This window comes from Hypomesus transpacificus, chromosome 9 (genome assembly GCF_021917145.1).
Source record: "Hypomesus transpacificus isolate Combined female chromosome 9, fHypTra1, whole genome shotgun sequence".
NCBI classification, from domain to species: Eukaryota; Metazoa; Chordata; class Actinopteri; order Osmeriformes; family Osmeridae; genus Hypomesus; species Hypomesus transpacificus.
The window spans coordinates 2,327,634-2,342,704 of NC_061068.1; the positions used below are offsets into that span (position 1 = coordinate 2,327,634).

The 15,071-nt window shown below is 45.3% G+C and overlaps 1 protein-coding gene across 5 annotated transcripts in view; it reads left to right on the top strand.

The window, feature by feature from the left end:
- Nucleotides 1-15,071, top strand: part of kif21b (kinesin family member 21B) — a 67,884-nt gene that overhangs the window by 14,610 nt on the left and 38,203 nt on the right. For all 5 annotated transcript variants that reach the window (XM_047026014.1, XM_047026010.1, XM_047026011.1 and 2 more), the window contains exons 2-14: nt 6,828-7,050; nt 7,246-7,428; nt 9,354-9,503; nt 9,620-9,751; nt 9,897-10,076; nt 10,435-10,550; nt 10,735-10,930; nt 11,495-11,684; nt 11,938-12,001; nt 12,261-12,485; nt 13,469-13,571; nt 13,977-14,109; nt 14,455-14,643. In XM_047026014.1, coding sequence (XP_046881970.1) covers nt 6,828-7,050; nt 7,246-7,428; nt 9,354-9,503; nt 9,620-9,751; nt 9,897-10,076; nt 10,435-10,550; nt 10,735-10,930; nt 11,495-11,684; nt 11,938-12,001; nt 12,261-12,485; nt 13,469-13,571; nt 13,977-14,109; nt 14,455-14,643 — 2,084 coding nt within the window. The remainder of the gene's footprint in view (nt 1-6,827; nt 7,051-7,245; nt 7,429-9,353; nt 9,504-9,619; nt 9,752-9,896; nt 10,077-10,434; nt 10,551-10,734; nt 10,931-11,494; nt 11,685-11,937; nt 12,002-12,260; nt 12,486-13,468; nt 13,572-13,976; nt 14,110-14,454; nt 14,644-15,071) is intronic.

Here is a 15,071-nt window from a genome sequence, read left to right on the forward strand (position 1 = left end):
CAGATGAGATGAACAACTAAATTAAATCTGAGTTGTGTCAGAAGGTGAAGTTTTTGAATGTGGACTTTTTACAGCTTTTTTATGTAGCGTCAGAAATAAATATTTGAAGTCTAATGTTGCATGCTTCAGCATGCTTCAGCTCACACTGATAGCCAGCTTTTAAAGAGGCCCCTTGTCCTCCATACTGTGGCCAGTGATAAGCTTCTCCACCCAGTCCTGCCTCAGTCTGTGTAGGGCTATCACTGTCACTGTGTAAAACTCTGCGGCCAGGCTGCTTCTGAGGGGCTTGCTGACCTGCATGGGCACCCTGCCCAAACACATGATGATTCACTTGCAGACTGGTGATGTGGCTATCCCTCTGTACGTGTGTGTGTGAGATGACAGGCATCATACCTCTCAACTTCATGGTTATAATGAGACTGTTGACATGAGGGGCTTTTAAGTACCGTCTTAAAATGAGGGTAGCTGTCAGTGTGATGTGTGTGTGTGCAGTCTCTTCTCTGTGTGTGTGTGTGTGTGTGTGTGTGTGGAGAAAACAAGCCAAGAAGGCCTTCTACTTAACTTATGTCCGGAAAACATGCAAATTCACTGACATGTACACATGCTCACATGGTTCTGCTCCCATACCTGGTGTCTGTCAGTTCACACACACCTCTTCTTGGAACTTACTGTATCAGTCAGAGAATGTCTAATAAAGGGAGAACTCCCACTCTCGGGAAACTTCCGGGTTCTGAACTGGTTGCAGTTCCACTCAAGTTCCATATGAGGGCGCTAACAGTCGAGTGCAGAATGAATGGAGGTCTATGGAGCTAGACCCCTCAAAATCTACTTTTCTCAGGATATAATTTGTTGTCTAGTAATTTGAATTCAGAATTCGAAAAGGGGGTCAAAAGAAATACACACCGCTGGGTGTTTTTTGTAAAGTCGCCTTTCCGTTCTAAAAAGCCTTTGAAAATGTCAATGACGTCATACACATCGTACGACCAGAGCTACTGCTTGACGGCAAGCTGTGGTTACTTCCACTTTTCTCTCGAGGCATCGACAACACAGCTGACAGGTTAGGCTCTCCCTCTTAATACACATGCTAGAAAGAGTTTTGGCTTGCTAATGTTGTTGCTAATGTTGCTAATGCTCTGACATTCTGGTTCTGCTTCGGATGCCATCAAGCGGGATCTCTGGTCGTAGTCAGTCCTTCACTTACCAATCAGCATTCGTTAGCAGAATGCTAGCGTGTTATGGGCAACAACGACTTACCCTGTAAGAAATCAAAAGGACATAAGTAATCGTTCATTCAACTTTTGACCTGTAATCCATGTTGAACATGCAAAAACTACAATCAAATCTGAGATTTATCAACGACAATCAGGCGAAAGAGACAAATTTAGCCGTTTAGCTCCATAGACTCCCATTCATTTTGCACTCGATAGCGATCACTCCCAGTGGAACACTGGTGGAACTGCAACAAAATTCGGTACAATGGGGCTTAATAGGGAGTGGGCAGGCTCTCCTTAAACAGGCTCTGGTATCAGTTGCTCATCTCTCTCAGGATGATGTCATATCCTGCCTGTCTGCTGAGTTTCCACAGCTCAGCACAGCTGTTCCTGTCTGCCTGTTAGCACTGTCCAATCAGAATGGCCGACAGACAGACAGGTGGCCCTGGGCTGGTTGTCCTCCAGTCAACACTAGGGATGCAACAATTATAGATTTTGATGGAATGATTATAGTTTGAGGAATAATCATGGTTTCACAATTAGTATGCATTAATTTATTTGGATGTATAAAATCACATGAACATTGTTAAATTAGAGGTTTTATTGTACAACATTTCTTTGATGGCCTTTGTTTTTTAACAGTTGCTGTCTTTCCAAATAGAAATCATAGTTACCAAATAATACAATACCAAATAAATAAAACATAATGATCCGTAATTTATGAAATGACTTTTCTATATGGGCTTCTCAGGAGTAAAACACAGTGCGTAACTGGCTTGGCCACTAAGCGGGGTGTGGGGCCGTGCGTCACCATAGGACAGAGCAGGCAAAAGTGCTTTTAAACAAAGAATTCGCTTTATTGAATAAAAACAAAAAAATCAAGAAGCAAACATAAAAGGTCTTTAAAGGCAAAAACATAGGCTTCGTAAACGTGCTCCTAACTTGAATCCTACTACCATAGGTGCCAAATTAAAGTTCCTCCGACGCCAAACTAAGCTTGTTCCATGTACCAGGCCGCCTGCCTTGTGTGTGGGTGCACTCCTTCTCTCCCCTCCCACACCTGAGCTGACACGTGCTCTCCTGATGCCACAGAGCTTACAACGTTTTTGTGGCAAAAAGTGCCTTGTGTGCACCAAGGGACCGCAGTGCTAGCCTAACGTCACAACGTCACAACGTCACAACCTCTCAACGTCTCAACGTCTCAACGTCTCAACGTCACAACGTCACAACGGGCATAGATACGACATGCTAGTAAGACTGTTGCTCAGCAAGTATCGTGGTGTCAGGGCCGATCCTTCCTACAGGCGACATAGGCAGTCGCCTAATGTGGCATGAAGAGGGGGTTGGCATTTTCCTAAGTGCCTCCATTAATTAACCCTCCCGCACAACCAGCAGAGGGCGCCAACCGCGCCATGTCATATCTCCGGGTTGTGCTTGGGGGGCGGCCAGGGGGAGGGGGTTCTGTTGATACATTTCGCCTAGGGCGCCAAATGTGCTAGGACCGGTACTGCGTGGTGTACTAGCTACATACACTACATTTAAGCAATTCAAGACTTGCATGTACAGTAAGTGATGTCACGTTAATTAATGTATTTAAACTCAAGCTTGTGTGGTGTGTCTTCAATGCCACAGCCTAAACTTTATGTCAATCTGTTTGTGAAAACGGCTAACATGTCTTGCGCTAACACTAGTTAGCTTGCCATAGGCATTTCTCATATGGACAGATGAGGGGAAATTGTGTCTTGTTTTCGCTAATTTTATTACTTCGACCTCATGTTTCCATATAGTTGAAAGGTAGGCCTATATCTACGAATGTGTGGACTCAAATATACATAACCCATCTGCAACCGACACAAGCACACCCCAGAAATTGTAGCCTCTCTAGTTCACTATAATGATGCATCACTTCCGCATATTGCACGAGCCAGGTCAACAACTTCTGGTAGCTAGAAATTACGTTAGTTCTCTCACACAAAATGCAGTTTCTTAAAATGAGTTTAGCTGATCATCCCAAAATAACAATTAACAATGTACATAGGATTCTATGTTACTGACCTTCAAACAAGAGGGATAAGGGGTTCAAATTGTACGTTTCGAGCTACATTGACAATTATGAAGGTAAGGTTTATCTAACCCACACAGTAAAAGTAGCTAGCTATCACTAGCTAACCAGCCAACGGATTTGAGCAGTAACATTAGCTAGGCTAGCTAGTTAACAATTTTTGGCTACATTATAATGTACTCAATTATCTATAGTCATAAGAAGAGGCTAGCTAGGGGTGCGTGTTACAATGTATTACAATCAGTGGCAATTTCTTTAAGACTGTAAGGGAAGCTCAGCTTCCCCTGCAATAAAAAAAAATTATGGTCAAATATTTACTATTGTGTTAACATTTTAAATGCATTAGAACACGTTCAAATCGAAGACGAGTTTCTTTCAGAATCAGCTACATATATTAGCAGGTCGACTGACTGATTTCCTTCTCATACATTCCTGTAGCGCCACAGTGCATATCCCTGTTGAAGCTCAGCTTCCATGGACTTCAATGGGGCTGTATTGAACAGTTTTTTTCAGTGCTTCGAAACTATACGGTCATTGGATGAATGCTGAGATGATCCAGCCTCGAACGCTCAGCGTCTCTGGGTGTGAATGGAGGAGTGGGCTGGCCTGGACGCTGGGCTTCTGCGTGATGATTGGAGGGTCTGTTGAAAGACTGCATCTCCTTTTGTTTACAGTCATTTTGTACTACAAAAAGTCACCGAAGCTATTCAAGCGCAGTCCTATCACGGATTTTGCAACTGTAGTTGAAAGACAAACTGCATCAACCTATTTATTGGTATTTGCTTGGCGAAATTGCTAACCAATTTTCATCATACATTTCATACAATTATACACCACGATCCTTGTTTCAGTTTAACCTAATTTCCACATTTCCTCCTTGATTAATATTGTTTTTTTAGATCGTTTGTTCATTCATTAATTCATTCAGTCGGCTAGGTGTCGTATGAGTGAACTAGCCAAATAAATAAATAAATAATTGGATGTAGGCCGAAAAAGAGCTTCCCCTCTTTGAAAGACCAGCAGCCGCCACTGATTACAATGTATCACATACTGATATTTTTGTCTGTCATAATTTAATTACCAATCCCTCTCTCTCTCTCTAATATATATTGATAAAATCATACCAATAATAATATATATATATTTAAAAATCTTTTGCGTGGTGGGGCCTCAGGGAGGGTTCTGTCCCGGGCCCCAGTTGACCTTAACCTAGCCTAGGTCGCCACCACTCGCCATACTCGTCCTTAGTGCTGCTAGCCTATCTCTGACTCTAGATTTTGTTTTAGATTTGCGAGGATTAAGCTGTTTTCAAAGATTTGTGATTTTCTATCATTTTATTTGAAACTTAATTGAAAAAGTAAAGGCTGTGGAAGTATACCAGACATTGTTAAGATACTGTGGTGTCTGTTTGAGGTTTTATATTCCCCAAACTATTATAAAAGTTAAAAAAAAATCAAAATGGTATGGGTAGTTTTCACCCGGTCCCTAACGCAATGCTGCAAAGTACTAGCGTCTTCCGAATGTGAGACGAATGTCGAATATTAAACTAACTTCACCTCGGTCAATTAACACACTTTTTCGACGTATTTAGTGTAAAATGCTCCCACACCTTGGATGACTTGGGTCGTACTGATTTCTCTGCCTCCGCCATGTGTTTCAGAACAACTTTACTCAACAACGTCTCTCCGATGGCCTTTCCTCTACCTCCGCTCTGCGCTCAACTAAACTTTTTTTTTTTAATACATCTGCGCGATTTATTGAGTGGCGTAATACAACGAATTGATAATGAAATTCGTTGCCAACGCTTTTAATAATATATTTTAATCGATTCGTTGTTGCAGCCCTATTGTCAACGACTCCTCCCTCTAATGTCTCAGCAGCTGCTCTACGTCTGACACCAACACACTTCTCCCAAGACACCAACACACTTCTCCCAAGACACCAACACACTTCTCCCAGGACACCAAATGTCTGCCAGTTTCACCCATACCCTCTTTTGTTCAGTTTCATGGAACATGATTTGCATGAAGGGACAAAAGACCCCAAATGGCGTCTTTGAGACACATGGCCAGTGGTGAACATGTCTGTAGTTAGGAGGTGACAGATGAGAGTGGTTCATTGGGACGATTGCATTTCAAGTGAAGTGCTTACAGGCCTGGCCCTGAAATACAGTCATGGACACATTTAACACACTCAGTAAATTAAATGACTAGCTGATGGTAAATCTGGTGCTTAGTAATCAGTAGTAGGGAAGGTCAGATGGCTATTAATCAGAAGGTTGCCGGTTTGATTCCCAGCCATGACAAATTACGTTGTGTCCTCGGGCGAGGCACTTCACCCTACTTGCCTTGGGGAGAATGTCCCTGTACTTACTGTTAGTCGCTCTGGATAAGAGTGTCTGCTAAATGAGTAAATGTAAATGTAGTGTAAATGTAAAGGTATAGTGTAAAACATGGAAGGACAGATTACCTGTTACATTTTTTTGTATTTCCAATAATTCAACCTGGACCAATCAATGGGCACCTAGATGCATCCCCTAAATTGTAGTTTTCATACTAGGCTTTCATCCGTCCATCTCATCATAAATTGGGAGTCGCAGTACCTGGGAGTTGCAGTACCTGGGAGTTGTAGTACCTGGGAGTTGCAGTACCTTGGAGTTGTAGTACCTAGCTCTCTCCGGATGGGGCTGATATGTGAATCCCCCCTCACTGTTGTGATGCCTCTGCAGCATTAAAGCTAGGGTAGAATAGTTGAACACTGGGTGTGTCTTAGTGTGTGTTGCGTCTTGATGAGTTGGAGTGTGTGTCTTTGTGTTTTGGCGTGGTGAAGTGGTTATCCCCCCTGTAGAACTGAGCATTTTGACTTTTAGTGTGAGCAGATAGAGTGATAGAGTGATTAACACAACAGGGAGACGCAACACGCTTTCTCTCGCTCTTTCGAGACACACAGGAAGGAGAGAGATGGGCGGAGAAGAAGAGGGGGGATGAGAGAGATGGATATAGAGATAAATGTTCACGAGGGAGAAGGAAGTGAAACATGGGTGGTGTGAGGAGAGAGCCGCTAGATAAACACAGGGCCAGGCGAGAGGAGAGCAGATATGGGGGATTTTCTGTTTTAATTCTCTCTCTCCCACATCCCCTGTTCTCTCCCTCTATTTCTTGCTTTAATAAAAATAAAAATAAATCTTCCGTTATTTATTGTAGTTACATGCTTCTAGATAGAGCCCGAATACTCTGTTTGTAAGAAAGTTTAAGTGTAAGACAGGTGTGTTACGGACTTTGGTGTGTGTGCCTGTGGTAGATTCCTTCAGTAATCCTTAAATTAGGAGCAGCTCTCAGGACTGAATTCAACATTCACCCTGTTATGAAACATTTGGGAATTGTCTGTTAAAATAAACAGTATGAGGTACCTATAAAGAAAGCACATTTCCAATGCCCCTAAATGACTAATTACATTATTTAAACCAACTACACTTGGTCTTTCTCAAACCTGTCATTCTCAAAATTCCCACAAATATTTTACACTCAAGATCACCGTTCCAACCTCTCCTGTAGGATTCGTCCCCAGATGGCAAAGGAACAGATGGAGGGCTGCCAGGTGTGCACGCTGGTGACCCCAGGCGAGCCCCAGGTGCTGCTGGGGAAGGACAAGGCCTTCACCTACGACTACGTGTTTGACAGGGAGTCTTCGCAAGACTCCATCTACCAGGCCTGCGTCCACAAACTGATTGAGGGATGCTTCCAGGGGTACAACGCAACCGTCCTTGCCTACGGACAGGTAAGGCCACACACACGTTTACACTTAGTCTCACACACACCACACACACACTCATTCACACACACTTTCACATAGTCACACACAATAGTTTACATTCGTACACTCATACAGAAGCACACATGCTGACATAAACATAAAAAGTATGTTTTTCAGATGATCCAGTAACTGTGTGTGTGTGAGTGTGTGTGTGTGCAGACGGGCTCAGGAAAGACCTACACCATGGGGACAGGCTTCGAGGTCGGTGTGTGTGAGGAGGAGCAGGGCATCATCTCACGGGCAGTAAAGCAGCTGTTCCAGGGCATTGAGCAGCGCTGTGCCCACGCCCACGAGACACACACTCCCCCGCCACAGTTTAAAGTCAGTGCCCAGTTCCTAGAGGTGAGCACACCCTTTCAACCAGGTGACCAAGATCCTCAAATTCTACGATGGTTTGTCCGAGAGTGAGTGTGTATAAGTGTGTGCCATAGATGGCAAAAGAACACACATCCTTCACTCAAGTAGAAGTACAGATACTGATGTTTAAAAAGAAAAGTTGAAGTACTGACACTTTTTCACTCAAGTTAAAGTAAAGAAGTGTGGGCTCTGACATATACTAGTAAGTAAAAAGTAAAAAAAAAAAGTAAAAAGTAGCCATTACTACTAGCTGTTCACGTTGGTAATTGTACCTCACATCATATTAATACATTGATACAAAAATACACTATAGACATGCAGCGCATTCGCCAGGAATTCTTTTTGATCCAGACAATTTCAAACATATCCCTCATATATGGCCATGGGTGATCAGGAATGTCTCTATTCTCAGTCATATTGACATTGCCTCCGTCTCAACTATAGCGTACCTTTAAAAAATATATATTTTAACAGAGAAGCCTAAAACGTTTTAAAAAACATAAAATAAAAAAATTCCAACTTTAAAAACTTTGATACAAATGATTCTTGTTGTTGCCTTCCACCTTGCTCCATGGTAGCTTCGTAGATTCATTTGTTTGTTGTGCGTGATCGCCAGGAAAGGTAAAAGGTCACCCAATGACAATAAATAATATAGATCCTGCCACCAAATGCATATTTAAAGGTCACATGACATGAAAACTTCACTTTAGGAGGTTATTTAACATTAATGAGTTCCCCTAGCCTGCCTTTGGTCCCCCAGTGGCTAGAATTTTCGATAGGTGTAAACTAAACCCTGGGTGTTCTTCTCCGCCTTTGAGAAAATGAAGGCTCAAACGCTCAGTTTGAAAATCTGCTTCTTGTGACGTCACAAGGAGCCTCTGCACAATCAGTAGCCTATCTTAATTTTATTTTTGTTGGAAATGCGCCGACACAACCTCTCAAAGTTTTGCATGTCTGCGAACATTTCAGCCACCACTGTTTCCTTAACTTGAGCCAATAAAAAGTTGGCTTTGCTGACCGTCTGAAATTAAATTCTGGATCAGTACTCCAGCTACAAACCTCGGACAAGTAAGTCAACTAACGCTATATCATTTTGTTGCTTACTATATGGTTACCTTGCTTGCGACCCTTAGAATCTGGCTGTAACATTAGCTCTGCAGCTATCAGCTGAGGCACTGTCGTTAATGTAAAGGTAGATAGCATCAAGTATGTGTGTGAATACACATTCTGTAACGCAGTGTTGTACGCTTCGTTTTTATGTGGATAACGTTCTGCTGTTGGTGTTATGGCGCGCGGGATATCCGCCTTTCCCCACATTGAAATGACTGAGTGTACAACTCTGCAAACCAGGGTTATCAGATGAGAATGGGCAAATTCGAGGCATCTTACAGCAACGGGTCTACGAGCCATTGCGATACATCCACTGTAAACATATAGCGCATGGTGCCGCCTCTCTTCCTCATTTAGCATTTAAAGCTACAGACACAGAAACAGCGCGTTCTGAGGAAAGCTCAATGTGGGACTACTTGTAGTGGCTATAATTCTGCACCATGGCTGAATTTCGGGAAAGAGACTTCAAATACAATATATTAGGGGACCACTAAGGCCTAGATAAAAGCATCCAAAAACAGCATTTCATGTGACCTTTAAACTAAAGTAACAAACCTGGCTGAAAGAGTAAGAAGTAGAAAGTACAGATATTTGTGTAAAACATTTAAGGAGTGAAAGTAAAAAGTTGTCCGAAATATAAATAGTAAATTAAAGTACTGATACCAGAAAAATATACGTAAGTACAGTAACAAAGTGTTTGTACTTTGTTACTTCCCATCTCTGGTGTGTGTACATGTTCTGCTATAGTGTGCATAGTCTGCTTTAGAGTGTCTGTGTGTGTATGTGTGTGTGTGCTGCAGCTGTACAATGAGGAGATCCTGGACCTGTTTGATGGGGCTCGGGAGCCGGACTGTCGCAGCAGGAAGTCCAGCATCAAGATCCACGAGGACGCCAGTGGCAGCATCTACACCACCGGAGTCACCTCCAGACTCGTCTGCTCCGAGGACGAGGTGTGTGTGTGTGTCTCACCTCCAGGACGAGGTGTGTGTGTGTGCCACACCTGTATTAACATGTATTTGTGTGTTCATGGTGTGTGTGTGTGTGTGTACGTATGTGTGTGCCCCAGATGCTGCAGTGTCTGAAGCTCGGTGCTCTGTCCAGGACCACGGCCAGCACCCAGATGAACGCCCAGAGCTCGCGCTCCCATGCCATCTTCACCATCCACCTCTGTCAGATGAGGGTCTGCCAGACAGCACTGGTTAGGGAGGGACGGAGGAGGAGGGAGGGAGGGAAGGTACAATGTCATGATTTATCTCAATGTCTGTTGAGCCTAATCATCTGCCCACCCCACCCCCCTCCCTCCCTCCTTCTCTCTCCCCCCCCTCCCCCCATGCCCTTTCCAGGAGGGTGGGGGAGAGAGCGGGGAGGTGAGCACTGGAGATTCCTCCTCCCTGGCCCAGCCTGAGTATGAGACACTGATGGCGAAGTTCCACTTTGTGGACCTGGCAGGTTCTGAGAGGCTGAAGAGGACCGGGGCCACTGGGGAGAGAGCCAGGGAGGGCATCTCCATCAACTGTGGTCTGGTGAGGACTGGGGGACTGTGTGTGTGTGTGTGTATGATCAATTGTAGGGAAAACATTTATATTTCATGTTTGTACAAATGAATGGTTATGATAACAATGTTGGTTGTGTCTGTTGAATGATTCTGGGGTAATGACTGTGATGATGATGGTGATAACTGTGCATGATGATGGTGATAACTGTGCATGATGATGGTGATAACTGTGCATGATGATGGTGATAACTGTGCATGATGATGGTGATAACTGTGCATGATGATGGTGATAACTGTGCATGATGATGGTGATAACTGTGCATGATGATGGTGATAACTGTGCATGATGATGGTGATAACTGTGCATGCACGTGTGTGGTCTGCAGCTGGCTCTGGGGAATGTGATCAGTGCTCTGGGAGACCAGACCAAGAGAGGGGGACATGTTCCCTACAGAGACTCCAAACTCACACGACTGCTGCAGGATTCTCTAGGAGGCAACAGGTAACATACACACACACACACTCTAACATCTTCTAGGCAACCCTTTCACTACAATGTATGTGATATAACACACATACACCCTACCTTACATCAACTGAATCTAACCCTGTCTCCTTCCTTTAACCCCCTCCCATACACACACACATTCCCCCCCCCCCCCACACACACACACACACTCACACAGCCAGACTCTGATGATAGCTTGTGTGAGCCCGTCAGACCGGGACTTCATGGAGACCCTTAACACACTGAAGTACGCTAACCGGGCCAGGAACATCAAGAACCGGGTGGTGGTGAACCAGGACAAGACCAGTCAGCAGATCAGCTCCCTGCGGGCGGAGATAGCATGCCTGCAGATGGAGCTGACGGAGTACAAGGCGGTGAGGGTGGGGGGGGGGGGGGGGTGGAGGGGTGGAGAGATGAATTTATGATAGAATTTCTATGGACCAGCTGGTTGCATGATCCCTGTTAGAAACCGAATTAATATTGAATGAATGTTGCTACTGGGTAATATTATGACAGTCTTTTCAACTTCATATTCTGCTCATGAAAATTCACATTCTGGCCCATCAGTGACTTGAAAATATCTTCTGTGAAGCGTTGGATGAGCTGACCTCTGGTTTGCTGTCCTGTCATTGGCTGACCCTCTCCTTTGCTTGCTGTCCTGTCATTGGCCGATCCCCTCCTTGGCTTGCTGTCCTGTCATTGGCTGACCCTCTCCTTGGCTTGTTGTCCTTTCATTGGCCGATCCCCTCCTTGGCTTGCTGTCCTGTCATTGGCTGACCCTCTCCTTAGCTTCCTGTCATTGGCTGACCCTCTCCTTGGCTTGCTGTCCTGTCATTGGCTGACCCTCTCCTTGGCTTGCTGTCCTGTCATTGGCTGACCCTCTCCTTGGCTTGCTGTCCTGTCATTGGCTGACCCTCTCCTTGGCTTGCTGTCCCCAGGGGAAGCGCACGGCGGGCGATGACGGTGAGGACGGTCTGAGCGATCTGTTCCAGGAGAACACCTTGCTGCAGCGCGACTGCAACACACTGCGCATGCGCGTCAAGGCCATGCAGGAAACCATTGACCACCTCAACACACGCGTCACACAGCTCCTGACTAACGAAGTGGGAGCTCTGCTCACCAAGTCAGGTGAGAGGAGGGAGACTTCACCCTTTGATTGGGACTGGATGAATCAAAAGTACCTTAATTACATGACCTATTAATCCATTTCTGAAACTAGACACGTAAATAACCAACACTGGAAAACACAAGAAACAAGCTTTAAGTGCTGTTACACTGAGCTCCTGGTTCTTCTAGTTTAGTTTCAAAGTAGAACGAAGTGGTCTTGTGAGGCAGCTATGTGTCTCTGAATGACTGAATTTATCTGACCTTTGACCTGCAGGTGAGGGTAACAAGGAGATTGGGGCGCTCGTTCAAAACTACATCCGAGAGATTGAGGAGCTTCGGTAAGAGTTTCTGGAGTGAATAGTTACTGGAGTGAATAGTTACTGGAGTGAATAGTTACTGGAGTGAATAGTTTCTGGAGTTACTAGTTACTGGAGTTACTGGAGTGACTAGTTGCTGGAGTTACTTGTTACTGGAGTTACTGGAGTGAATAGTTACTGTCCCTTCCCCTCTTACCCTCCCTCCTCTCCCCCCCTCTACCTCTCTCCCCCCTCTCCTCCCCCTCCCCCTCCCGCTCCCCCTCCACCCCCCTCTCCTCAGGTCCAAGCTCCTGGAGAGCGAGGCTATGAACGAGTCACTCCGTCGCAGCGTATCTCGTCTCTCCTCCCGCTCACCCTTCCCCCCCTCCCACGGCCCCTCCCCTGGCCACCCGCCTGGCCCCTCCCCCTGCAGGTCCATGGAGGCGGAGATGACGGACGTGATTCGCCGCGCCAAGCTGGACATCGAGAGACTGAAGAAGAAGGAGAGGAGGCAGAGGAGGATGAGGTGAGGAGGGAGGGGAGGAGGATGAGGTGAGGAGGAGGGAGGGGAGGAGGATGAGGTGAGGAGGAGGGAGGGGAGGAGTGGAGGGATGGAGGGAAGAAGGAAGATGCGGGGAGGTGAGATTTCTAATAAATAAACTTTCTGGAGGGCTGACGCTTGGATGTATAGTCAGGACCTTGGTGACAATTGTACCTCACAAATAAAACCACTTTGGTCAATCATATTATCTCTACCTCACCTGTGTGCTGCTGTCTCAGTGCTTGTGTTGAGGTTGAACTGTAGAGGCTCCAAGGCTGGATCTGAGACCTGTCTGCTGGCAGAGGAGGAGGAGAGAGAGGAGGGAGAAGAGCGTTCCTTGCAGGTTAACAAGCTGTTGAGGGAGGGGAGATTACGGGCAGGAGAGATGGCATGTAAAGAGAGAGGGAAAGGGAGAAAGGTCTTTATTAATGGCTAAGCTGCTTCTCCAATCTCCATATGGACTTGGCAGAGCTCCCAAACATCATGTCCGCTCACTTCTGGCTTAACAAATCAATACTGAAGTTGATAAGAGTCATGGAGGCTTGATGCCCATTCCTTTTTGTAGCGGATTGGCCTGGTGACTCCCTTGTGTGTGCCTGCAGTCCAACACAGTCTAATCTCAACTGCTGTGAAAGCCTGATTATAGACCTGAGAGGTGCCATGCATGTCAAACCTGCCATCACTTGTAACTTCACTGTTTTTACTATAGGTACGGCGTAGGGACGCGTATGTGCTTACATGGTAGTTGATGTAACCTTTATGTACAGGATTCCAATAAAAGTCTGCTCTTGAGTGAACGTTTCCTTTCATTGTGAACTTTCACTCTGAAAGGTCTGGAGGGCAGAACCACAACATGAGGTTCAGGATGGCTGTAACAGTAACCATAACTAACCTTAACCATCACTAACTGTAACTAACTAACCAATCCTAACAGTAACTAACTGTAACCGGCTGTCCTTCACCTGCAGCCCTGAGCTGGAGAAAGGACTGAAGAAACGAGTGAAGCTGCACTCTACCGAGAACGGGGAGGATGGACAGAATGGGGAGGTTGATTCAGACGACTATGTAGAGGTTAGTAGACCATGTAGAGGTTAGTACACTACGTAGAGGTTAGTAGACTACGTAGAGTTTAGTAGACTACGTAGAGTTTGGTAGACTACGTAGAGGTTAGTACACTACGTAGAGTTTAGTAGACTACGTAGAGTTTGGTAGACTACGTAGAGTTTGGTAGACTACGTAGAGGTTGGTAGACTATGTAGAGGTTGGTAGACTACGTAGAAGTTAGTAGAGTATGTAGAGGTTAGTAGACTATGTAGAGGTTGGTAGACTACGTAGAGATTAGTCACTGCTGCAGAACAGCTACTATCAGGAACAAGACAAAAGAGGAAAAGAGGAATGGAACGGTCTTCAGATTTTTAACACCAAATAATTTGATTGTGTATGTGTGTGTACTTTCTGGTGTGTGTGCGTGTGTAGGATGTGATGTCTCCCCTCCAGGAGGAAAGTGGCTGTGAAGAAGACGAGGAGGACGAGGAGGAGGGGAGGGACGAGGAGGAGTTTGACAGCGACGAGAGCCTGGTTGACTCTGACTCCGACACGGACGACAAAGGTAGGAATAAAGAACCTCAACTTTAGGATTAGACTGAAAACACATGACAAATAAACCCACCTTATAGCCTGTGAGAAAGACCACAAGTTATAAAGAATTGTAGTTCTTTTGTAGTTGAGTGTGCATGTAGCTATCACAATCACAACCTACATCTTACAGCCATTTTCCATGTAAACCTTTTTTCCCCTTTCCTCTCTCCACCTCCTCCCCACTCATACCCCCATCCTCTCTCCATCCTCTCCTCTCTTCACCCCCTCTCCACCCTAATTCCCTTCTCCCTTCTCCACACCCATCCCCCTCCCCTCTCTTCCCCCATCCCCCTCTCCACCCCCAACCTCCTCCTAGCCAATTTTCAGGTGGACCTGGCTGACCTGACGTGTGAGATTGAGATCAAGCAGAAGCTGATTGATGAGCTGGAGAACAGCCAGCGTCGGCTGCTGCAGCTGAAGCTGCAGTACGAGGAGAAGCTGGTCTTGCTGCAGAACAAGATCAGAGATACGCAGCTGGAGAGAGACCGTGTGCTGCAGAACCTCAGTGAGCAGGGGACTCTGGGAAATGTAGGAGCAGTGGTGGATTGGGTGTGGTGGAATTTTCTATGATTGAATGTCTGAAGTCAGAAGAATTTGTCTTTATCTGTTTATTCTTGAAATCAAGGAGGAGCAGTTCCAAAACAGTATCATAAATGATGTCTGCAGTAGAAGGGCTCTCTAAAGGTGTCATGATCTGAACACTCTTTTATACAGTAATTCCAGACAGTTACATCATTAGTTCAATAGTTCATGTCTATCAAAAGAGGAATCATCAATAACAGAAAGTATAAAAGGGAAATAGGTTGCAGAACTGGATACAGATGCTCAATATTAAAAAACAGAGCTTGAGACGACAGAAGCAGAACTTGTCAGCAAAAACACCCCTGGAGTATGGGCAAAACAACCAGGGTCAAACAGTCAAATTGTTAGACG